At 42.0% G+C, this 24,259-nt stretch overlaps 1 protein-coding gene across 7 annotated transcripts in view; it reads left to right on the top strand.

Annotated features, from left to right (window-relative positions):
- The window catches only part of ATE1 (arginyltransferase 1), a 204,543-nt gene that overhangs the window by 137,198 nt on the left and 43,086 nt on the right, over positions 1 to 24,259 (top strand). For 5 of the 7 annotated variants that reach the window (XM_019642927.1, XM_019642924.1, XM_019642925.1 and 2 more), the window contains one exon: positions 2,676 to 3,568. The exons of the other annotated variants lie outside the window; for them this stretch is intronic. In XM_019642927.1, the coding sequence (XP_019498472.1) occupies positions 2,676 to 2,854 (179 nt within the window). In that variant the 3' untranslated portion in view covers positions 2,855 to 3,568. Of the gene's footprint in view, positions 1 to 2,675; positions 3,569 to 24,259 lie in introns of those variants that run through there. 7 annotated transcript variants of the gene reach the window in all.

Genomic DNA, 24,259 nt, shown 5'->3' with positions numbered 1-24,259 from the left:
AAAAAAAAAATTATACTTTACCTACTTTTTTTTCACTGAATTATCTGCCTCTGTCTTCTTAATAGCAGTATAACATTTTATTTTACCCTAACATATTTAACCAGTTGTCTGTTGATGGACATGTAGGTTGTTAACAGGTTTTCAGTGTTACAGAGTATTGCTGTGAACATCCTTATACACACACATATGTAAACATTGGTGTGTGCATGTTTTTCTAGGGCAGTGGTTCTCACTCTACTTTAAAAGGCTTAAGAAAACACTGATGCTCCAGGTTCTAGTCAGGCTTCTGGGGATGGGACCCAGGCTTTGGTATTTTTTCAGAGCTCCTCAGATGACCCCAGTATGTAGTCGGGGTGGGTACCACAGCTGTATGATTCTTAGAAGTGGCCTTGCTGTCAGTGATAAAAGACAGGGTACGTTTTTGTGGACATTGTAACATTGTTCTCTATATTAGTTAGAATTAGTAGCAACTGCCAATAATGGAAACCTAAAGTTGGTTTAAACAAGATAGTTTATTTTTGTTTTATATAAAGTTCTAGACATGGGCAGTTTTGTTCCACAAAGTCCTCAGTACCCAGCTTCCTTCTTGCTTTTGTGAAGGAAAGCTTTTAACCTCACTCTCCAAGATAGAGGTTAGAGCTCCTGCCATCACGTCCATGTTCCAGGCAGCAGAATGGGTTGAAACATGAAAGAGGCAAAATGCGTAGACCAGCTATCCTTCTAAAAGATTCCTGGAAACTACCACAAAACAGTTCTACATACATCATCTTGGCCAGAACTATAAGACCACACCCAGTTGCAAGGACAGCTGAGAAAAAGGCTATTTTCTAGGTGACCATTGTGCCCTGCTAAAAACCAGCGGTTCTCTTATGTGAAAAAAAAAGAGAACTGATGGAGGCACCCACTAGCAGTTTCTGCCGTGTTCTCCGTGAGAGCTGTGAGAATCTGCCCGCAGATTCTGTGCTCGTTGCCAGACCGAGCCTGCGCGTTTTGGCCAAAACTGCTGCGTCAGCAGAAAGCTTCATTTGCACAGAAGAGAACTTCAGACAGCGTGTTGGTTGGGGAGAGGCAAAATAAATTTCAGTCAGACTCAGGGAAGATGCTGGAGCGTGGTAACTTGATTGTTAAGGGAGAAGAATAAAGGTGTCGAAGGCCAGTTTTTAAATTGCCAACAGCTTTGTCCCTCCCTGATGCTTTAGCTCTGGGTGGGGCGATTCATTGCCTGTCAGAAAGGCATTCGTTGTTTATTAACATACTCAAGTTATGTTAATGCTGCACACCCTCATTTGAATGTACTTCTCAAAGAGGACATCTTTTTTATTTAAATCTATTGGGGCAACACTGGTTAATAACATTGTGTAAGTTTCAGGTATACAGTTCTGTACCGCATGATGTGCTCACCACCCAGTCTTGCTTCCTTCCATCACCAAGTATTTATTGGACCTGCTTTACCCCGTTCATCTTGCCACCACCTGCCTTCCCCCCTGGTAACCACCATACTGTTGTCTGTGTCTGAGTTTGTTTTGTTCATTTGTGCTTTCGTTTTTATGTCCCACGTACATGTGAAATCATATGGTTTTTGTCCTTTTCTGTCTGACTTACTTCGCTTAGCATAATACTCTCAAGATCCATCCATGTCGCAAGCGGCATTGTTTCATCATTTTTTATGGCCAAGTAATGGTATAAACTACCACATTTTTAGAATCCATCTAGCAAAGGACGCTTAGGATGTTCCCATGTCTTGGCTATTATGACTAATGCTGCAGTGAACATAGGGGTGCGTATATCTTTACGAATAAGTGTTTGCAAGTTTTTCAGATAGATAGATACCCAGAAGAGGGATTGCTGGGTCACAATTTTTTGAAGAACCTCCACACTGTTTTCCATAGTGGCTGCACCAATTTACATTCCTACCAGCAGTGTACAAGGGTTCCCTTTTCTCCACAGCGTGTCCAACACTTGTTATTACTTGTCTTATTGATAATAGCCATTCTGACAGGTGTGAGGTGGTATCTCAGTGTGGTTTTGATTTGCATTTCCCTGATAATTAGCGATGTTGAACATCTTTTCATGTATCTGTTGACTGTGTATCTTCTTGGGAGAAGTGTCTTTTCAGGTCGTCTGCCCATTTTTAATTGGATTGTTAGTTTTTCCGTTGAGTTGTATGAGTTCTTTATATATTAAAATTATATATATATTCATATGTATATATATGAGTTCTTTGCATATTAGCCTAGCCCCTTATCAGAGATGTTGTTTGCAAATATCTTCTCTATTTGATTGGTTGCCTTTTTGTTTTATTGGTGGTTTCTTTTTTTATGCAGAAGCTTTTTTAGTTTGATATAGTCCCATTCACTTATTTTTGTTTTTACTTCCCTTGCCTTTGGGGTCAAGTTCACAAAAACCCCTCAGAGACCAAGGTCTGTAAGTTTAGCGCCTGTGTTTTCTTCTAAGTATTTTATTGTTTCAGGTCTTATATTCAAGTCTTTAACCTATTTTGAGTTAATAGTTGTGTATGATACCAGACAGTCTGGTTTCATTCTTTTGCCATGTGGCTTCTAATTTTAAGGAGGACATCTTAACACGTAATTTTTATATTTTAAATAAGTATTTTTAAATTAGGAAATGAGTTCGCTATATGGCCTTTTTTAATCAGTATTTTTTTGTTATTGCAGTGGATGAAGGTCGCAGTAAGGAACCTGACCGATTGCAAGTGTTTCACAAGAAAGCCATCATGCCTTACGGCGTTTATAAGAAACAACGGAAAGACCCGAGCGAGGAGGCTACTGTGCTGCAGTACGCGAGCCTGGTGGGCCAGGTGTGTGCCGAGCGGATGCTGCTTTTCCGGAACTGAAGCCGCCCCGCCCCCTCCCTGCCCTGTCGCTCCGGGGAAGTCCCATAACCGTCCTCAAATCTATTTTTTTTATTTTGACTATTATATGGCTTTTCTAAAATACTTTGTGGCAATGTATTTGTGGGAATCTCATGGTGAATATAAAGATTTTTTAAATGCGTTATTACCTAGGTTCATATTCGGGGGTTATCATTTTGGAATTTTGTTTTATGAACAAGATATGATAAACTTCTCTTACTGTTAATATTTTAGAAAGTAAAATTAGTGAATCTTCAGTAATTTAAATTACAATTGTGCTTCTTTGTTGTTAGAGAAACCAGGACAGACTGTTTCCTCAGATCCATATAAAACATTAGTTTGTGCTGAAAACCTTGATTTGTACAAGAAGGTGGGAAGTTTGTTACATCACATAGAAAATGTCGTCTTCAGAGAACAAAACTGGCTGTCACTCAGTGCTCAATACTAAGTTCTGTAGAATGTTGTCATGTAGTTTAGAGAACTCAGAAAAAGAAAATGCAAACATTAAAAGGATGTCACGTTGCCATTGGGTGTCTGTTTACCCAGGACCGTCCATTTCACGTCTGATTCTTGGAATGGTATTTTTCCTAGAATAATTATTACAAGTGCTCCATTTTACTCTCTGAGTATCCCAGTTAAGACCATAAAATGTATGTTTGCCCTAATATATTACATTCTTTGCTCTATTTCTCAAAATCTAAGAAATGAGTTATTTAAGAAAAACGTTGGCTTCTGCCTTCACCTGAGCGAGCCTTGTCAGAAGTAAATGTACACTAATTTTCATTCCTTAAAAGTCAGGACATTTGTCTATGATTACTGAATAAAAACTAGTTAATATATGACTACTTTTATAGCTGTGCTACAAGTCACATTTAATTGAGTAGCAATCATAGTGACCTCTTTTCCAGGGTATATGAAACGATCCATTTGTTGCCCTTTGATTGGCTGTCATAGAGGAGATGCTTCCCTAGTAATTTGAAGCAGAGGCTACCCTACCCCACTTTCCTTCTCACTTCCTTTCATTTGGCCCTTGGCCCGTTCAGCAGATGCCCTTGTCCACCACTGTCAAGGTGGCAGGCACTGTGCTGGGAGGAAGGAAGAGAATCGGACGTGTTAGTTCATGGTTACAGTTGAGTTGTGTTGGCGACGGTGCAGGACAAGAGGACGTTGTTTGCCTGTCCTCTTTCTCAGCTGATCCACCTTCTGGTGCCTGCTGCTTGGCCACTGAATCCTTTTCAGTCCCCATTTTGCCCGTTTGTCCACTTTCTTTGATCTTTTTGAAAACCGTATTATAAAACTTAGTAGTTTGAATACCACTGCTGATTTTAAACTTTTCTTGTAAATTCACTGAATTTAAATAAAACATGAAAAAATAATTGAGCTAGCTAGAATAAAAGGATTACAAAACAGTGATTTTAGAAGTCAAATGTGTAGAAATTCAACATCCAAATAAACTGTACGAGGTGTGATTTAAAAAATACAGTGAATGTTTTAAAAAAATTTATTACAGTAAAAGACACATTGTCATTAACCTCTCTCAAAATACTCCCCCCTCGCTTCGAACACACTTATCCCATCATTCTTGCCACTTTCTGAAGCAGTTCTGGAAGTCCTCTTTCGTGAGTATCTTTAGTTGCTCTGTCATGGCTGCTTCAATGTCCTGAATCATTTTGACTTTGGGGAAGAGCCAGAAATCACATGGTGCCAGGTCCAGTGAATAAAGTGGATGAGAAAACACCATGATGTTTTTATTTAACAGAAATTACCATATACCAGAAGCGATGTGTGACATGGAGCGTAGTCGTGATGGAGGGTGATTTATGGCAAACTTTAAAACACACCTTCTCTCAACCGTAGCTCACACCCGACTGCACCAAACAAGTTGAAACTTGTCACACACTGTTACTAAGGTTCGACACGCCACTTCCCATATTCAAGATCCCTGCCTTTCCGTTGGAGGGCACTCGGCAGCAGCAGTCACTATGTTTTGTGATCACATGGAAAGGACATCGGAAATTACAATGAAATACCCAGGAAGGATTTCAGAAGTGTTGTGTGAATCTTGGTGTTACTGTAACAAGAGGCTCGGGACTGGCACCCTTGATGTTTGGATGGCCAGGCCGGTGTCTTCCGCTGTGTCACTCCTGTGTTCATTGTAGCAATTACCATGTAGGGAAATGGCTGATCACCCCTGTCTGGGAGCTGTGACTCGGTCCCTGAGGGCGGCTCTCTGGGTCCACTCCATGAAGCCCCACAGAGTCGGATGGAGATTCTTCGCTCACTTGCTATATTCATATGTTTTTTAGTTTGAGACTAGGTCGTGTAATGATCCTAATGAGCAAAGTGTCTTCAAAAGACAGTTGTGTGTTCTTTTGAGTCTTAGTGAATATTGATAATAGGCTAAAAAAGGACAATCAAGGACAGTGACCTGTCAGTTGACAAGCAATCTAGGTGAGAAAATTGATTTTATGTTAATGGCTTTCATCTACAGAAAGACGAGAACTTTTCAGAGTCAGTTTATGTCTTTTCAAGGCTGGAAGCTTTGCCTTTATAATTTAGTGCTGTAATCCTTTTCTGATTTCACATTCATACCTATTTCCCTGTCTTGGGGGCCAAAATCTAATAGAGATTCCCCATGCTACCATCTTTATTTAAGTTATTTCTCTTATGTTGAGAATTTCATTGTCTTATTTTTAAAAAGTTTAATCCAAGCACTTTTTTATATTCTAAAAGATAGAAGCTATTATTAGAGAAATATATTAATCATTTGATTAAAATTATTTAGATAAAAATTATTACTGTTTGTTTGCTTTCAAACAGTTTATCCTATTTTTTGTCCATTTTGCAAAATACCAGTTGTGTGTGGTTTCTTAACATAGTGGAATCTGTTATGTAAATGAGCCTTTTCAGATTTCTGAACAATATATGGTTTGATTTTATAGGCTTTATATTATTTCAGTATGAATAAAGATGAGAAAGAATATGACGACCAGTTACCTAAAATGTATCTATTGCTAACTTTAAAGAAAAGATAAATAAAATGGAAACAATTGGGAAATGTCTAAATTAGAAGTTGTTCAAATGTTTATTCTTTTTCAAAAGAAAACCAGTGACTGTAAGACAAAACAAGTTTGATTGCATGTGATAGTTTTTGCTCTTGTATATGCTTTTTGAACAGTCCATTTGATAAAGCTTGAATGGAAAAAAATAAAGCTGTTTCTATCTGCAGTGGCTTTTGCTGGTCAGTACTTAAAAGATATGTTTTCATCTTTGAAACTCTTGAATACATTTTACCTGTAGTAAATATGCAGAAAACAGAAGTAAACATTGTATGAATCATAATATTTAATTTTCAGTAATTGGAATTCCAGATCACTTAGTTAAAGCATGATGGATTTCTTTCTCAGGAATAAAGAAAAGTAAAGTAAATCTTTCCTTAAGCAAAAAGTTTGGATTTTCACAAGATCTTTGGATAAAATACCCAAAGGGATTTGAAATAAGATTTAAGTAACAAACTTGAATATAATTTCTCTTAAAAAGTTGTTTACAGAGAAATTTTTTAAATATCGTAAAGCAAAGTGTGCTTTGTTTCTAAAAGTCCACAGTGTATTTATGGGATGTATTTACAAGTATTTGTCTTGTTATGGTAAAGAGGGTCCTGGTGTGTTTATGACAAAATGAATCCTATTTTCCAAGTGATTTAAATATTAGTTATAATTCCCGCTGACTTTTTTTTTCTAGAATAGAAATAGCTTTGTTGTTTTTCTTATTTGAAATGGACAGTGTTCAGCAGAGAATATTTAAACAATATAGAAAAATATATCAAAAAAGTCATTCATAATGACCACTAACTACTACCATTCATGGTTTGGTTTATATCCTTTCTACCTACATGTATGTATATGTTTTGTGTTATTTTTAAATAAAAATGGAATCATGCCATGTACATTGTTTCATATTTTTTAATCTAATATCTTTGAACATCAATATATTGTGAAAATGCAAATAATTAAGAATATCATTTTAATGGCTGCCTAATATTCCACCATCATCTTCTGAGAATGGATCTTAAGATTTTAGCCCCAGGGCCGGCCGAGTGGCTCAGTTGGTTAAGAGCTCGCTCAACAGTGCGAGCTCTGAGCAACAGGGTCGCCAGTTCGATTCCCGACCCGAGCTGAGCTGCTGCAGCACTGCCAATAGGTGGCAGGATGGCTCAGCTAAAAAAAAAAGAGAGAGAAAGAAAAAGATTTTAGCCCCTTCTTTTGGGTAATAGGAGTTGTAATGGAGATCGGCATTAATAGTTTTTATCAGTTCTTTGTAAAACTTGATAATGTTCTTGCTCTTCATTTCCTGGTTCTTTTTGCATTTCGCTGGACAGTAGGAATTTTCTCCTGACTGGAAGGTTCAGAAAATGTATAGCTTTTAAAACTTTGCATTCCTCTCATTGTCACTCAACTAAATATTTTCTGGGAGACCTATACTACTATTTTTATAGTTTGTACACCTCTGAAATTTCCAGTTTGAAAACGTTTGTCTTAAAAGCTTGTTATTTAAAGGTTCGTTGATTCTTTCATAGAAAAGATGTCTTTAAAATGGGTATATCAGAAAGAGTTGGTAACCATACCACTATTATTAAGTTTTTCAGTTCTAAAAATGTGTTTTTACTTTTTAAAATATTTTGAGATTTAGTGTGAAATAAAATTGCATTTTTGTATCCAGTTGGTTGTCACAGTTGATATCTTCAATTCAGTACTATCCAGAAAATATTTCCCATTAACTGTTTCAATTAGAATAAGAAAGTTGCTGAATATGATTTGCATGCCAAATTTTTATTCTTTTGGAATTTCAAAATAGCTTGCAGATTTTTATAGCTTGATTTCCTCACCACGTCTCTTCATCTGCAATATGAGGAATCAATCCCAAATAGAAGTAAAAACAAACAAACAAACAAACAAAAGCCCACCTGGAAACATAATACAGCAAATCTTGGTGTTACGTGGCATCCATGATTTTTACTAATTATCCTTTAGCATGGCACTCAAATGTTTAAACCACCTTAGAGAAGAAATATCCTCCACTTGTCGGGTATGCATAAAGCAGGCTAGAAATGACGAGCACAAATATCTTTGTTTCTTTGATCATTAGTCTGATTAGAGCCGGTATGCAAAAAGTGGTTTCTAAATTTTATTTTTAAATATTAGCAAACTAGAGCCATATACCAAAAAAGGTTAAACGTTGTGCTGTTTGTTAACTTGCATAAAATTCAGCTATATGATTTTGGATCCTTCTTTCTTTTGAACCTTCGTTTTTCGTGCTTTCGTCCAGTCTGTGTGCAGGGTCTTAAAATCATTTAACACGGGCTTTTTTGAAAAAAAATTTAATTAGCGTTAAATGAGACCTCATGAATACTTCATGAAGCCCAATTCATCACACTTTGTTAATTCAGTATTCAGTGAGTCTGAATAGCATCTCTTAACTAATGGAAGGAATTTCCAATCATGAAACAAGAAAAACAGCATTTCGGTTTGTGAATTCAGAGCTTAAGGCTCAGCTCAGTTGTACGTGTGGGTAGTTCTATGCACTTTTCCAGCATATTTTAAAATACTGAGAGATGGCCGGACTGTAATTTGGAAGCTAACTCTTACTGATGTTATCCATTGAAACGTGTGTGTGTGTGTGTATATTGCCAGTAACAGTGTGATTCTCAGTTTTAATTCAAAGGATCAACTCGATAGTTTGGATTTATGAGACTGTTGTAGAAGTCCTTAAAACTGATAAAGCAGCCCTGCCTAGTAAGTCACCACTAGCCACATGTGTCTAGTTAAAATTTAAAATGTAAATTCAGTTCCGTAGCCTCACTAGCTACATGTCAAGTGCTCAGTCGCCACATGTGGCCCATGGCTACTGTATTAATTTTCTAGGGCAGCTGTAACAAGTTATCACAACCTGAGTGGCTTAAGATGACAAGAATTAATTCTCACAGTTCTGGAGGCGAGAAGTCCAAAGTTAAGGTGAGGGCAGGGTCCTGTTCCCTCTGATGGGTCAGGGGAGAATCTTCCCTTGCCCTGTCCAGCTTCTGGTGGTTGCCAGCAGTCCTCGGTATTTCTTGGCTGGCAGCTGCATCACTCCCATTTTCTGCCTGCGTGTTGGCCTGGCTGAGGTCTTCCCTCTGTGTCTCTCCGTGTCATTGTCTCGTCTTACAAGGACACTAGTCATTGAATGTAGGGCTCACCCTAATCCAGGGTGACCTCATCTTAACTTGATAGTCTACAAAGACCCTACTTCCAAATAAGGTCACATTCGCAGACACCTGGGGTTAGGACACCATATCTTTTTGGGGGGACACAAGGCAATCCACAAGAACTGCCATATTGAACACTGCAGACCCCTTCCATCATCACAGCAAGTTCTATTGGACGTGCTGCAGTAAGGTGGTTTTAAAAACTGAAATGTCATTGTTCAATACTTTTTAAGTTTCTGTATGGCAAAACACAATGGAATTGTTGCAGATGTTTGGGGCACCTTATTTTGACACTTTCGGGTTGCTTGTAATTTCCACTGTGCAATCCAGTTCAGTGTCTGATTTAAGTGTAGCTATGCATATATGTGAATTTGCAGTATTCTTACCATGGAGCTGTCAGTTTCCTAAGATCACTCCCATGTCATGATTTAGAATTCAATGATGTACAGAGATAATGTTTTTTTTTTTTTTAATTTTTACTTTATTTTTTTAGCTGAGCCATCCTGCCACCTGTTGGCAGCTCTTTGGCAACTCAGCTCAGGCCGGGAATCGAACCACTGTTGCTCAGAGCTCGCACTCTTGAGCGAGCTCAACCAACTGAGCCACTCGGCCGGCCTGATAATGGTTCTTTAGAGAACAATTTGAATGACTGAAAGATTAATCCAGAAATATTTATACAGGATTCCTGCTATTTTATGATTTCCATGTTTATATTGCCTCTTGAATTTTCTTTCAGGTGTCTAGTTCTAGTTACAATTTTCATCAAATAGAAAAAATTATAAATTTATCAGCAAAAGTTTCTGAATCTTTAGCAATAAAAGGATTTAAGTGCATCTCCCAAAGGAAGTCTACCTAAAAATACGCAGTGACCCAACTTTGCAAAATAAAAGTGAGAAAAATAAATCACTACAACATTTCTCTCACACTGTTTAATATACAGCTGGTGGTTGCCTACTGTAAGTCAGCAGAGAAGACAGATTAGATTGATTCATAGCTCTACCTTTAAAAGATCTTTTATTCCTTGGTTGCATTTTTAAGGGTAATTTTGTTGACTGCTTTTGCCCTAGTACAGCCTATTACCAACCAAAACTGCGTGTCAGTGTCCATAATGGAGATCTTGTGACATCTCACTAGAGGCATGTTATTGAGATAGGGAGACATTCGTTTGGACTCACTTCACCAAAATTGGTTGCAGACACCCGTGAGCAGAGCTGGAGGTGGGGGGAGAGCCAGAGGAGGCTCCGATGATGGTCTGTGGCCATAGAGCTCCGCCTTGGGGGCAGGGTGACATTACAGAAATTGAGACCTGCCATCTCTAGTGTCCCTCGTCCGCCTATTCTTGAGAGCTACGTTGTGATGTCCTTAATACTATTCCATATGCTACTCTGATAAGAAGGCCAGAAAAACATCAGTGTGTGGCCAACTGTGTGTAATTAAGAATTCTGCATCTATAACAGCTGGTGGTTCGTGCTTGAGGTCATTAATGTTTCTGATAATGTCACCAAAGGTTCTGTTGGAAAAGTTTGGAAATAAAGGAATCCACGTTTAGAGGAAAAAATCTGGAGCACAGTTTGCGCTTCCAACAAGCGAGCTATTCATTTCTATCACCCCTTTATTGCCTTTGTTAAGATGTGGAAACTGTTATATGTCAGCATTATCGGTGAGTGATGATGAAACGTGGGCCTCACTTATCTGCAGGTTGCTTATCTGGCCACTTCACCATCTGGAACAGAAACGGAATATCAAAAAGTAAGGTTAAAAAAAAGGAAAACAAACTTGCCTCTTAGCAGCTAAATTGGGCTTGAATCCAGGCACGAAAGCTCTCGTCTTACTCACGGGAAAGCCACTTGGGCCATGTGGCATAAGAAGACATTTCTGGTGCCAAAGTAAGAGGATAAAGCGAACTGGAGATGGCACGTTACTGGAAGGACGCATATCTGGCCAGCCCTTGCGTGCACACCGACATGCAACTCTGCCCCATGGACAGCTGTGGGCCTGGACTCGAGGAGGGACGATGGATTGTGTGGTGAGCAGTGCTGCCATCAGACCTGGAGTAACCTTCTCTCCACTTCCTCTAGCAGCCAGACCCTGTGGTTAAGCTTCAGTTTTAAATAAGTAGGGGGAACCTGGACTCTCGGGAAAAGCCAGACTGGGTTCAAGTCCCACGTCACATACTGATTGTGTGACCTTGGGCAAGGGCCAGAGGTCAGCAGACTTCAGCTTCCTCATCAGGCGTGCTGACTTGGGCAGGTGGGGCCCAGCTGGCAGGAGTCGGTGAAAGTTGCCCACGTGGAAAGCTTAGCACACCGTCTCTGCTCCACTGTTCTTCAGCCCGAAGCAGATGTCAGCAAATAGAAAAGTAATAAAGTGTTAACAAAATGGTAAAGAACAAAACAGAGTAGACCTGACCAGTCCCGGGCATAGCACCCTAAGCATCTTGACAGTCCCTGAGCCCACAACAGTGTAAGGCCAGTTGACATGGGCAATGACTGCTGAATCGCCCAGGAAATTGTTAAATTACATTCAGTATACTCTAATATAGGAAAATGTATAATGCATTTAAATATTTCCGTTCAAAATTGTTAAAGCAGTAAAGAGATTATTACTGGATAAATTACAGTTATCTGCAAATTTACAATATTGGAACAGGTCTTCAAGAGCATGGAATTAGAATCCATCTTAAGTACCCTGTTCACAGAGGATACTCTCATCTTAGAAGGGTAAAAACTTCCTAATGGCTGCCTTTCTCTAATAGAATGTGGATAAACAATTATTCATAGGAACCCACAGAGAGAGCCTGGCTGCAGTGGCGCCACGATTCAGGATTTCCTGGGTATAATGGGAGAATAAAATGGTTTTTGAGGTCTGGTACAATTATGCGCATTTTTGTTTGTTTTGTTTGCGACAAAACTAAACAACAGGATATCTGGAAAAGCAGCGGCATTTCGGGGGGCTGGCTGATTGCTTCGCACAGCAGGCTGTCATATCCAGTTACAGTCTGAGCGATAATGGCGGGACTGTTTCATCTTGCCCCCAAGTGCTTTTGCTTTCTTCCCCCTCCTTCTGCATGAATCTCCATGAAGGCAAATTCGGGGTGGGGGGTCTGGGGGGGGGACGCATTGCATCTTAAAATTGGCTTTTCACAGAGTCACAGGTTTAGCTGAAAAGCATTATCAAATAGGTCAGGAAGTCAAAAGCACAGTGTTTAGAATGGAAAAGTAGTGACATTATGTAGGACTGTGGAGTGCCGCGGGGGTCGGGGTGCGGGGAGTGAGGTGGAAGATAAGACTTGGAAATAGATTTGTAGCTTTTAACCAAAAAAAGGAAAGTATTTCTGTATGAGTACCAGTGTCCTGCGGCCTGATTGAAAGTGAGTTCCAGTGTGTGAAGCTGTGTGGCCAGCCTACCTTGACACCGAGGCCAGCGATGTCAGAAGTTTCCTGAGCGATGTCAGAAGCGGTCTGCTCACAGCTCGTATTCAAGCAGCGGCTCCCAGAACCCAGTGGAAGTGGAGTTAGTCTCAGCCTGACTATCCCCCATCAGGCCAGGAGGTGGGCAGAGCCACCTGCCCGCCCCCAGCAGGGGACACTGGCGGTGGCCTGACATCCACTGGCCAACCTCAGGCAGCAAGTGAGCTGTGATGCAGAAAGTCTGAAGTGTCTAAATGTCTGAAACGTCTTCATTATTATTTAGAGTGATGTTTGCTCAGCCGACCTTGAGTGCAAAGTGGAGAAATTGGCCCCATTTCCTTTTTCTTGTCCTTCCAGTTAAATTTTCCCAAAAGCCACCAGGGGGCAGAGAGAAACTTCCTTGCCTTTTTTTTTTTTTTCCCCCCCTGACTAAATATACATGAAAAGATAAACCTTTCTTTTGGTCCATCTGGGCCAATGTTTTTGATATAAATTATGCTTGCCAATTCGCATATCTTTGATTTTTTTCAGATTTGGATTATCTTTGAATTAATTCTTCCTTCTGCAACTAAGACAGTTGTGAGGGGGAAATCTGCATAGACCAACATTTTCTATGGATTAATGATTCAGTTTCTGGAGCCCCAGGCCTGACCTAGTAGCCCAGTCTCTCCTGCGTTTTTCTCCATTTCCAGCCTCACTGGGCAAGTATAAACCCTCAGTGCCTTTTATCTGGATTATTGCAAAAGCCTTTCAACCAGCCTCCCCCGGCCTCCCCCACCCCCACCCCAGCTGGCCAGTTTCGTCTCTGACGCACAGTCCCCTCTCCTGGTCCAACACTAACTCCTCACCTACCGAGTGAAGCCTAAACTGCCCCACCTGCCATGCCCCAGCTTTTCGAACTTTCCCCCTACATCTCCCCGTCCATAAATCCTGTCTCAGCATTTTCTTCCCCGTGGCTTGATCCACGCTGGTTCTTCTCCCTCACCAGTCATGTGCAACCCCTTCCAGCTTCACAGGTTCAAATCCGCAAGGTCCCAGTCAGGTGCCACCTCCTAATTAGCGCTTTGTCTACAATATTCAAATCCCTTCTTCATTCGGCAATTCTTCAGGCTCTAGACAATCAGCAACACAAGGACCATAGGAACGAGGCGCATTTCTCTCAGTACAGCCAGCCAGACACTGGACGCCTCTGAGAAAGCATCCTGGAGAAAAGGCTTGTGTCGTGCGGCTGCTGAGAGCCAGCGTCCAGGACCCCAGGACGCTTAGGGTCACAGCACTCAGTGGAAATGTCTAGGAAGCATTCCTAGAAACGAGTGACAAAGTGGCCCGTGTTGAACTTGGCAAGCTCCTAACACATTGAGAACAATGGAAATACCCAGAGAGAAGAGTTGTAAGTTTGATGTACCTAGATGAGTTTTTCTTTATAACCTTAGAAAAATAGCAGTTACTAAGGATTATCTCTAAGGAGTGTTTCTTTGGTCTGCTGGCTTATAGGTGCACGTGAAACAAATGAACAGGCGGGTGTGGGATGAATGGGTACATGGTGGATGTGTGGTTTCTTATGTTGCCAGAAGCAAGGATTAGCTTGTGTGGTTATTTGTGCCTAGACAGGTAGCTTCGTCATCACCTGCCGCCAAATGAACTGTCAGAGAGAGGGGAAAATAAAGGACCCCAGGAAAACGGGGGTTGACTTGCTCAGCAGGGAAGGGCCCATGTGGGAGGGAGTGTCTGGGGACATCTGGCTGTTGGTGGAACAGCTACTTTGCATAATGAATTCCTGGCCTTATGGGAATGTGGATCGCGGTACTTGGGGCAGGCCTGTTTTTGGTTTAGTGCTCCCAGGCCAAAAAAAAAAAAAAAAAAAGAAAAAAAAAAAATTCTTAAAGGGGATCAATGTAATCCCTATTTAATTTGGATTTTCCCTCGTAAATTCATTTTGCATCTGGCAAGGCATTCTTGCAGTGGACACAAAGGCATTTTCACACACGCTGAGCACTTCACCCGGGGAGCATCCACTTGTACCTACGTGAGATCCTAAAGGCGAAAACCTTGGAGATAAACCTCTGTGAGTGCAGAAAGGAGTGCTCGTCACCGTCCAGGTGGCACGTGCCAGGCGACTGCCCCTTCCCTTCAAGGCTCGCCGGTCTCCGTGGGCTCCTGGAGGATGTTCTGCCCCAGGTGCTGACGGGAAGCCGAGCATTAACTGTAAAGATTTCTTTGCTATTTCCTTTACTTGGCCTAAAATTCTGTTAACCCTTCCTACATGTACGAGGCCACTGCTTTCCCTTGAAGCTCATAAAGCACTCAGGAACAGGCCCACCTGCGTGAGAGGTGCTGTGCATCTCATTTGAATGTGGTCTGCTTATAGACACGAGGGCACAGTGGCATTTGCAGAGAACCACCACGTGGCCTGGTAGCAGAACAGCAGAACATGCCCAGGGCAGCTGGCTGGCAAGGAGTGGGGGTGGCGGTGGGGGTTTCCAAGGCAAACAGCCCCAGTACTCACCCAGCACGTCTTAGGGCTGCCGACAACATCTCTGCTGGAGGCCTGAGGCTCTTGACTTGCCCGCTCTTGGAAAGCTCGATGCAAAATCCAGGTGACACGGATACACCTCATTCACGTTCATTTCTTGATTGCTATCTTCATCCAACAGCTATCGGAGCGCCAGCTCTGTGCCAAGTGTCGTGCTTGCCATGGAGGTGAACAAAGCAGGCGGAGTCCCCGTCTTTTTGGAGTTGCTTTCTAGGGAGAGAGCTGGACGATTTACAAATAAGCACGAACTCCGGACTGTGCTCGGTGGTAGGAAAGGCCGCTTTGGGTGGGATGATCAGGGGAGGCCCCTTTGAAGCAGCGACAGGGAATGTGTGTTGAGTGTGAACGAAACTGTGAACACATGAACACGTGGCGTTAACAGAGATTCAGAGAGGGAGCAGTCGTGTTCTTTGCTCTTCGTGAGTTCACAGTCTCCGAGGTAGGGCGCCAGCTGGTCTACGAAATCCCACGGATGCTCTTAGGAAGAAAAGCTTGCCTCTCACTGAAGACAAACAAAGTGGTTTCTTGAGACAGTTGGTGTTTGACCGGCAGTGGAATTTAGGAAAGGAAGGTCAGGTGTGCCTGGCAGGAGGGACGGTATAAGGCCCTGTGTGGAGGCAGCAAGGCAGGGTGTATTTAGGGAGCGCCATGCGGTGTCATTCGGCTGCAATATAGAGAACGGGAAAGAAAGGCACGGGCGCTGCAGCCAGGTCGCCTAGCGGTGCACGTTACGGAGGCTGGGCTCGCAGGGCTGGTATGCCGTAGGGTGCAGGCAGTGTTCCCCTCATCCTGGCAGCTCCGGAACTGACTGTCAGTGGCCGTGAGAAGTGGCCATGGCTGGCCAGCCTGCTGGCCTGTGAGGAGCCTCCTGCCAGAAAGAAAAAGCCACATCCTCACCTTCCAGGATGGAAACAGAGCGCTCCCAGCACAACAGCCACAAGCCCGGATTATGTCTTACCATCAGCTAAATTGGTTTGCTGTTCATGAGGAGGCCTAGGGTGGGATATTCGAGAATCCTACGCCTCTCCCATGGGGAAAAACCCAGCATGAAGGGGAGACTGGGCAGAGGCCCCCACACGAACAAGCCCAGGAGGTCACAACTGGGTGCATTGCGTGGACAGGGAGCAACGGACGTGGCCGGTGAATCAAGAAATTACAGTTGCAAAAAAATCTGTGAGAGAATTTAAAAGGCACTGAGTTTTCCAAGAGGATTTCTAACGTGTTACCGCCATAAGAACGCGGACCGCAGGAGCTCGCCTTCCAGGCCCAGGAAGAAGCAGCTGCTTGGGTGAGGTTTGCTGAGGGCCACACTGGTTTCTCCGTACGCCGCCATCTCCCTTTCTGGAATGCTGCTTCCTGCATTTTAAGTACAAAAACCCAAAATGAATGGAATGATGCCAGTGCAGCCAAGAGATGGTCTTCTAACAGACCTTCATAAGGAGTGCCGAGATCAAAAGAAAGACCTGAATATGAAAATCCCCACAGGTGATGGAGGGGCTAGGACTGACTTACCCCCTGTAGCAGGAGACTCGCATTGCTTTCTAAGAAGTGCTTTGGCCTGCAGCCCCCTGTGACAACTGGATTTCATCTTGGAAAATGAAGGGCTAAGAGTCCTTGTGTCAGCTGTGGCCAGGGAGCGGAGAGCCGCTCGGTAGCCAGCCCAGAACTCAGGCCTGCCTTGGTGCACGTCTTCACTGGAAATTTCCAGCCAAAGTAGGGGATGGTTTGGGGCTCTGCTCAAGGTGGAATAGTTGGTAGCACACTCTGTGGGGGACAGCTTCATAAATATGCCTTTATTCTAGCAACGCCCCCCTGATTTCTGTTTATCTCCTTCAGTGGTGTCATCCACACTCATGGGGGTCACCTGTCATCCTCTCCCCTCTGTTCCCAGTTCCACCTGTTAATACCTTTATTCTTGAGTTCATTCACTGCCACTTGGTCCCCCACTGCCAACTCCTGCTCCTTCACTCCAGGTCCATGAATGGCATGAGTCCCCTACCCCCCGCATCACCCACCTCCCAGCCTCGGAGCTAACATGGACTCTTCTCCTTTTTGCGTCCATCGCGGAGTCACTTGAAAAGCCCTGTCAACTCTACCTCCAATGCAGTCCTAGCATCTTGATCCTTCTGTTCCGTTGACACTGGGTAGCCCCCACCCGTTAGCTCTCAGCTCAACTCATGTACTAGGCTCCTTCCGGGGCTGGCTGGCTGCAGTCGTTTCTCCCTAAATGTCTCGCTGCATTTCTTCCTAAAATCATGCCTTCTATACCTTTTCATTGATTCCTGATGTTTCTTTGACCGAGTCAGCCTTTTATTATACAGCGAATCACTAAACTTAAATTTTTAACCATATACCCATTAGGATGGCTACTATCAAAAACCAGAAAATAGCAAGTGTTGACGAGGATGTAGAGAAATTGGAACCCTGTGCCTTGTTGGTGGGAATACAAAATGGTGCAGCCATTGTACAAAACAGTGTGGTGGTTCCTCAAAAAATCAAAAACAGAATTACCATATAATTCATCAATTCTACTTCTGGGCATGTATCCAAAAGAATTGAAGGCAGGATCTCAGAGATATTTTTACACCCATGTTTATGGCAGCATTATTCACAATAGCCAGGGGTGAGGGCCGCCCAGGTGCCCATCCACAGATGAATGGATGAACAAAATATGAATACACACAATGGAATATTATTCAGCCTTAAAAAGGAAGGAAGGAAATTCTGATGCCTGCTACTACATGAATGAATCTTGAGGTTTGTGCCAAGTGAAATAAGTCAGTCACAAAAACACAAATACTGTTGGATTTCACCTGTATATCTACAGTAGTCAAATTCATGGAGACAGACAGTACATGGTGGTTGCTCGGAGCTGGAGGGAGGAGGAGATGGGGAGTTGTTGCTCTATGGGTACATAGTTTCAATTTTGCAAGATGAAAAAATTCTGGACATTGATTTCAAAACAATGTGAGTATACCTAACACAACCGAGCTGTACCCTTAGAATTGGTTAACATTGGTAAATTTTGTTATGTACATTTTATCACAATTTAAAAAAAATTATATATTTTTTTAATTTTTAAAATTACTTGCATTATGACGTAGCAGCCTGGTTGTTTGTTGTGCTGTTTCATGGAGATGGATTTCAGTATTTGGAAGAAGTTAACGTTGAAAATTATGCGGAACTTGCGGAATAACACAGTGTAAATCCTAAGGGCAGGAACCCCGCCTCTCTTCTAAGAAAGATGAGTTAGGTTCTTGTAGGAAATTTATAATATTTATAAGATTCTTCTAGACAAAGCTTTCCATTTGAAACCTTGTTCTGTTATTGGCCAAGGGTCACATGTTCTACTTGGCCCAGCATTTTCAGCAAGCAGAGGCAGCTGAGAGCCTAGACTCTCAAGACAGTAAATTGCAGGCATACGTTTTGGGACTGGAGCACAAAAGGATATGAGAGCGGTTAGTTACGCGAATCTGGACCATGCCCCTGCCCATTTATCAGACTTTCCATTCCCATTTCAAAGGGAGAGAAAGAATAATAAGAACCAGTGTCCAGGCCATTTTAATGAATACAAAGCTCCCCAAAAGGCCCACCGTTCCAGACCTTGCGACTCCTGCCAAATCCTGTAAAAATAAAGATTAAACCATACAGAATATTTGTTTTGTTCTGATTGCTGTTATTTTGTTTTGGTAATAAAAGTCCCCAGGCATCTGGCCTAAGAGAGTGCTGACGGCTCTAGCTTTTGATGCCACTCCTCCCCCGCCCCTTACAAGGAACCCTCTCTTCTTTCTGGGCTGTGGGGTCCCCCCTCTCCTGAAATCAGTCTGCAGGGCTCACCGCGGGCAGGTCAGCACCCAACTGACTGCCGCACGGAAGTGCTGGGTTCTAGTGACTGCGGGGCTGGGTCTCAGATTCCTCATCGTTTCTTAAAATTTTGTGGTTTTAAATAATTTCAAGCTTATGGGGAAATTGAAGAAAATGGTACAAAGTATCACTGCATACCTATTACCCAGGATCAGTGGGTGTTGCTATTCCCCCCGCCCCGCCCCCATATAATCACACTACGATGATCAGAATCAGAAAATTAAACATTGGCACAATAATATTATCTAAAATCCATCTAATTTCACCAATTTTCCCAATAATGTCTTCTGCAGTTGTGTCTTTTCCTGTCTAGGACCACTCGTGGAGTGCGTTTAGCCAGCTTGGCCTCATTTATGTTTGACCACCAGTTAAGCAAGTCAGCCCTTCCCCACCTCGCCATAGGACAAGAGGCTGGTGATTACAAAGAACTGGAGAAGAACACAATTAACCTGTTTCCAGCCTAAATTATAATTTACCCTTTAAAATAAGATGAATGTGTATATGACTTTATATTATCAATATATTACGTTACCCTATAATAATTGAAAATAGCCTAAGATAAATGAGAATGTTCTTTTGATTCTGTGTTTCCGACTATTTAAATAGCACCGCTTCACAAGTAGCAGTCACCAAGAAAGCGACCCTCTGCAGAAACTTCTGGTGCAAACACCTTAGCAGTCAGGACAGTGTCTTGTTTGTCGGCTAAAGTGACTGTTGCATCACTACTCGCCATAGCATTAACCAAACAATTCACAAAGAACCGAATAGTCGTGAGTGGGAGTAAGAGTAAATGGTCAGAAGAAAGTTCCTAGTCTGAGGGTGGAAGGAAGGCCTCTGACGATTGCTGTGCGTGCCACCACCCCTCAGATGACAGACACATCCAAGTCGAAGGCTGGATCAAACCTCTTGAAAATATTGTCTATGTTGTTACTCTATGAAATATACATTCCTTTCTCTGGGAATGAAGACTCCCAAAGGAAGGAACCTTGAGCTTTCAGAGTTAGATGGTAGAAAGGAAGGAATTGAACTGCAATAATTGTCATTCTAATGCTGTTCTTCCTCAGACCGTGTCCTAGAGGGTGTGTGTGTGTGCGTGTGCGTGCGGGTACAGGGGTCCTTCTCAGGGTGTCTTTGGTCTGGGTGTATTTCTTTAGGTCAAAGAGGCTTTTGTATGAATGGGAATGTCAATAGTTCATCACACTGTAGGAATGTCGACCTTACGAGAGTTGTGACTAAAGTTTCAGATGGTATTAATTTACTGGGATTATTGAAAGGTGTCCATGGGGTCATTCAGGGTGCTCAGAGTCAGATCAGAAAGTAGAGACTAACGCCCTTGGAACTGCTGGTAATTCCATTAAAAAAAAAAAAAGAAAGAAAGAAAATTTCCCTGTGGAAAGTTTCAAACATAGAAATTAGCATAATAGAATGGACCCCCATGTACCTGTACCTATCACACAGCCTCAACAACAGTTATGATTGGTGTTCTATCTATTCCCCCTTACCCTGGCTCCCCTCCCCTATCCTGAATTACTTTGAATAAAACGATGTCATATCATTTCATCAATAAATACTGCAGCATGTATCTTTAAAAGAGATATAAGCTCTTAAAATAATTAACCATGGGAGGGGGGTGGTAGATGAGGGTAAAGGGGTCAAATATATGGTGATGGAAGGAGAACTGACTCTGGGTGGTGAACACATAATGTGATATATAGATGATGTATTATAGAATTGTACACTTGAAACCTATGTAGTTTTGTTGACCATTGTTACCCCAATAAATTTTAATTAGAAAACATAATAATAATTAACCATAAAATCACTAGCATTTCTCATCACATCTCCCTTTTTGAAATCATCAGTAATCCTTTAATATTATTGAATATCTGTTCAGTTTTCACATTTCCTTAATTATCTTATAAATTGTCTTACAAATTGTTCAAGTTAAGAGCCATATTAGGTCCAAGCATTGCAATCAGTTAACATGTCTCTTAAGTTTTTCTGTCTGCACATCTTTTCCCCTTGGGAGTTATTTGTTGAAGAAACCTGGTCATTTGTCCTGTGGGATTTCCCAAAGTCCAGGTCTTGGTGACTATGTCCCCATGGAGTCACTGGACATGTTCCTCTTTCCCCTCACTTCTTGTAAATTGCTGGTTAGATCTCAAGGCTTAATTAAATCCAGCTTCAAGTTTTTTAATAAGACTCCTTCATAGGCGATGGTGTCTTCTTCCAACAAGAATGAAAAAATGTCTGGCTGTTTCTCTTGTTTGATATTAACAGCCAGCAGTGGTCATTGCCTAGATCCATTATTTACTTTTGGGTTCAAATAGAGATATTCTCATTTTATCATTCCATCCTAACTCGTTATTTATAAAGATAACTTACCCCCATCAACTACTTGACCCCAAAGTACAGTTCATATAGAAAGGCCAGGCTAAGTGCTTCATTCTTATTCTTTATTCAGCAATTTTCAAAATAACCAGTTGGGCTCCTAGCATATTCCCAAGGTAGCCAATTAGTTTCTTTTCAAATATCCTACGGACTCATGGATTTAAGCAGAATTGGTGAGTTTTAATCCATTGCAGTTATTACCCTAAATCGATTGCTCAATTATCCCATCTTTGGGCAATGGAAGCCTTTTCAAGTGTGCAGTGGTGGCCTTTTGACAGGCTCCCAGGAGTCCTTGATAGCTTCTTTGCTTTTTGGAATGACAAGTTGTTCTATGCCCATCTTGCAAATTTCTGCCCACTCCAGGAACCAGCCACTTCTCTAAGGAGTCCCAGTTCTTTCTACTGAGAAATAGTGTTTGGAGTCCAGTAAGTAGGTCCTAAGGACATTCGTTACTACTGGGCTGGGGATTACTTTAGGCCTTTTCAAGGGACAGATTTATTTTTAAATAAACTATATCATAACTTCATAATGATATTTCCAATTCAGATTTAGGATTCTGGGGATTTTACTTGGCCAGATCAATCTTCTATCTACCTACACCTCTTTTCTCCATGTTGGAAAATCTCAGTTCCCAATGATGCCAACTCATTTACTTTATCCTGCGCCACACACACAGCAGTCTCAGAATAACAATACCAGCCCTATTACCAATAATACATTTCTTGAAAGTGGTTTTTCAGTTTAAGAGCACACTGTATGTGTGGATTCGCTTGTGCGATTTAGGCTTTCAGCTGGTAGTTTAGAAAATTACACATGCACAGGGAACTAGGACGTCACTTAGGATTCAGCAAAAAAAAGGAGTGATTCTGGAGTCTGAGTGGTCTTGTCTGTGATTGCAAAGAAGGTTTTGGAAACTGAAGTTCACGTGGAGTCAGTCTACAAGTATCTTTCTTATCTGTCCCATTGCCGTGAGACTAATGACAAGAACCTTGGGCCTCCTGTTGTCAGAGTTTTACGTTAAGCATTATTCTCCTTCCCTGTAGGCTGGTTACATTTTAGGCCTAAATTAATTCTATTTGAGCTCCGGCTGTAGGCATGGCTTCATAGGATGTTGGATTTATAAGGAACTGCAGCTTTAGGGAGAATCTGGTCCAACCCTCCCCTTCTACAGAGAGGGAAATGGGGTCTCAGAGGGGTGTGCTATGTTTATGGTATGTTTTGTTTTTTTTTGGTTTTTTTTAATTGGGGAATTGGGGGATGGGAACAGCGCTGGAGAATTGGGGGAAGGGGAACAGACAAGCTGCTGTCCCTTTGTTCCTCAGTCCAGTTGTGGAGGACGCCGCCCCACTGACCCAAGCCAGCACCATCACTACACTCCTCCCAGGCGAGGCAGATCAGTCACCGGCTTCTGGATGGCCACTCACTGCGGCTGCCGGCCGCCCACGCCGGCTGCCAGCCACACACAGCAGCCCATGGCAACCCACTGCCACAGGGGCTGCAGCCTACGCCGTCGCCGGCGACTCCCGGCAGCCCAGCTCCAGGTCGAGCCGCTGCCCAGCATCTCAGCTGCAGAGGGCAGTGTCACTGGCCCTCATATGTGGGATCCAAACCGGGGTCCTCTGGCGTCCCAAGCCAGTCCCCAACCAACGCGCCACTTGGCCGGCCCTATGGTATGTTTTTAATGAATGTGCAACATAGTAGAAAGTGCTCATTTGATCACTTTTTGCTGGATTTGGGATGGGGGAAGCTTAAATCCCCCCCAAAATGCATAATAACAGAATGATTTTATTAGGAATTAAATTAAATTTTATCTTGGCTAACAAGATGTCAGAAATTATGAAAATTGATAAGAAAGTATAATGACTAGTTCTCTCTTATGCTATCTGACCACACTGTATAACAGTAAGCATTCCAGAGTGACCAGGTCACAAAATATAGATGTGAATGCTGTGCCATATGACGTTAATCCTTTGGTAATAACAAGAAAGGACAATACCCTTGTAGGCAACTGAGTCAGGGTTTGAGGTTTCTGATACCTGTAAGAAGTGTAAGCCTGATAGAAAAAAAAATGTACAAAGGATTTGAACATGTGATTCCCAGAAAAAAACACTTACCATTAAGCCCATGAAATGACAAGCAACTTCACTCACAGTTGAAGAAATACAAGTCAGACCTTATCAGTGAGATACAATTTTTCACTTATTAAATTGTCAGAAATGTAAACGTGTACTGATAATCAGTGTTGAGAATGACATGGAGACATAGGCACTAAACTAGATTATTGTTAGGAGTGCAAATCATTGCAACAATGTGAAGAATATTTTGATGCTATCTCTCGAAATTCAAAATGCACATATCCTTTGAAATAGCAAATTTCCTTGCTAAGAAATCTACCCTGTGCATACATTTGCAAAATTATACAGCCATCTCTGTACTAGGATGTTCACTTCAGCATTGTTTTGGTAGCACAGAATTGTGGGAACCTGAATGGGGATCAATAAAAGACTGGTTAAATAAATTATGGAGCAGATATATAATGGAATATTATTCAACTATTAAAAAGAATGAGGTAGAACTATATGTGCTAGAATAGACATTTTCCCAAAATATATTAAGTGAAAAATGCAAAGTAAAGACCAGTCTATAGATTGTGTGCAATTTGTGTAAAAGTAATTCTAAGGACTACGCACACATATGCTGCATTCACAGCGATGGTTTTCTGGAGCTGTGATACTGGTTTGAGTGTAGAGAAACTGGAAACAGGCTTTAATTTTCATCACTTCTTTTTCTTTTGTTTACTGTTCAGATTTTTCACTTGTGCATGAATCATTTTTTCTTTTTTTTAAAGATTTTTATTGGGGAATTAGGGGGATCGGAACAGTGCTGGGGAATTGGGGGAAGGGGAACAGACAAGTTGCTGTCGTTTGGTTCTTCAGTCTAGTTGTGGA

This window comes from Hipposideros armiger, unplaced genomic scaffold (genome assembly GCF_001890085.2).
Source record: "Hipposideros armiger isolate ML-2016 unplaced genomic scaffold, ASM189008v1 scaffold_74, whole genome shotgun sequence".
Classification (NCBI taxonomy): Eukaryota; Metazoa; Chordata; class Mammalia; order Chiroptera; family Hipposideridae; genus Hipposideros; species Hipposideros armiger.
This window is presented reverse-complemented; position numbering and strand designations above follow the sequence as displayed.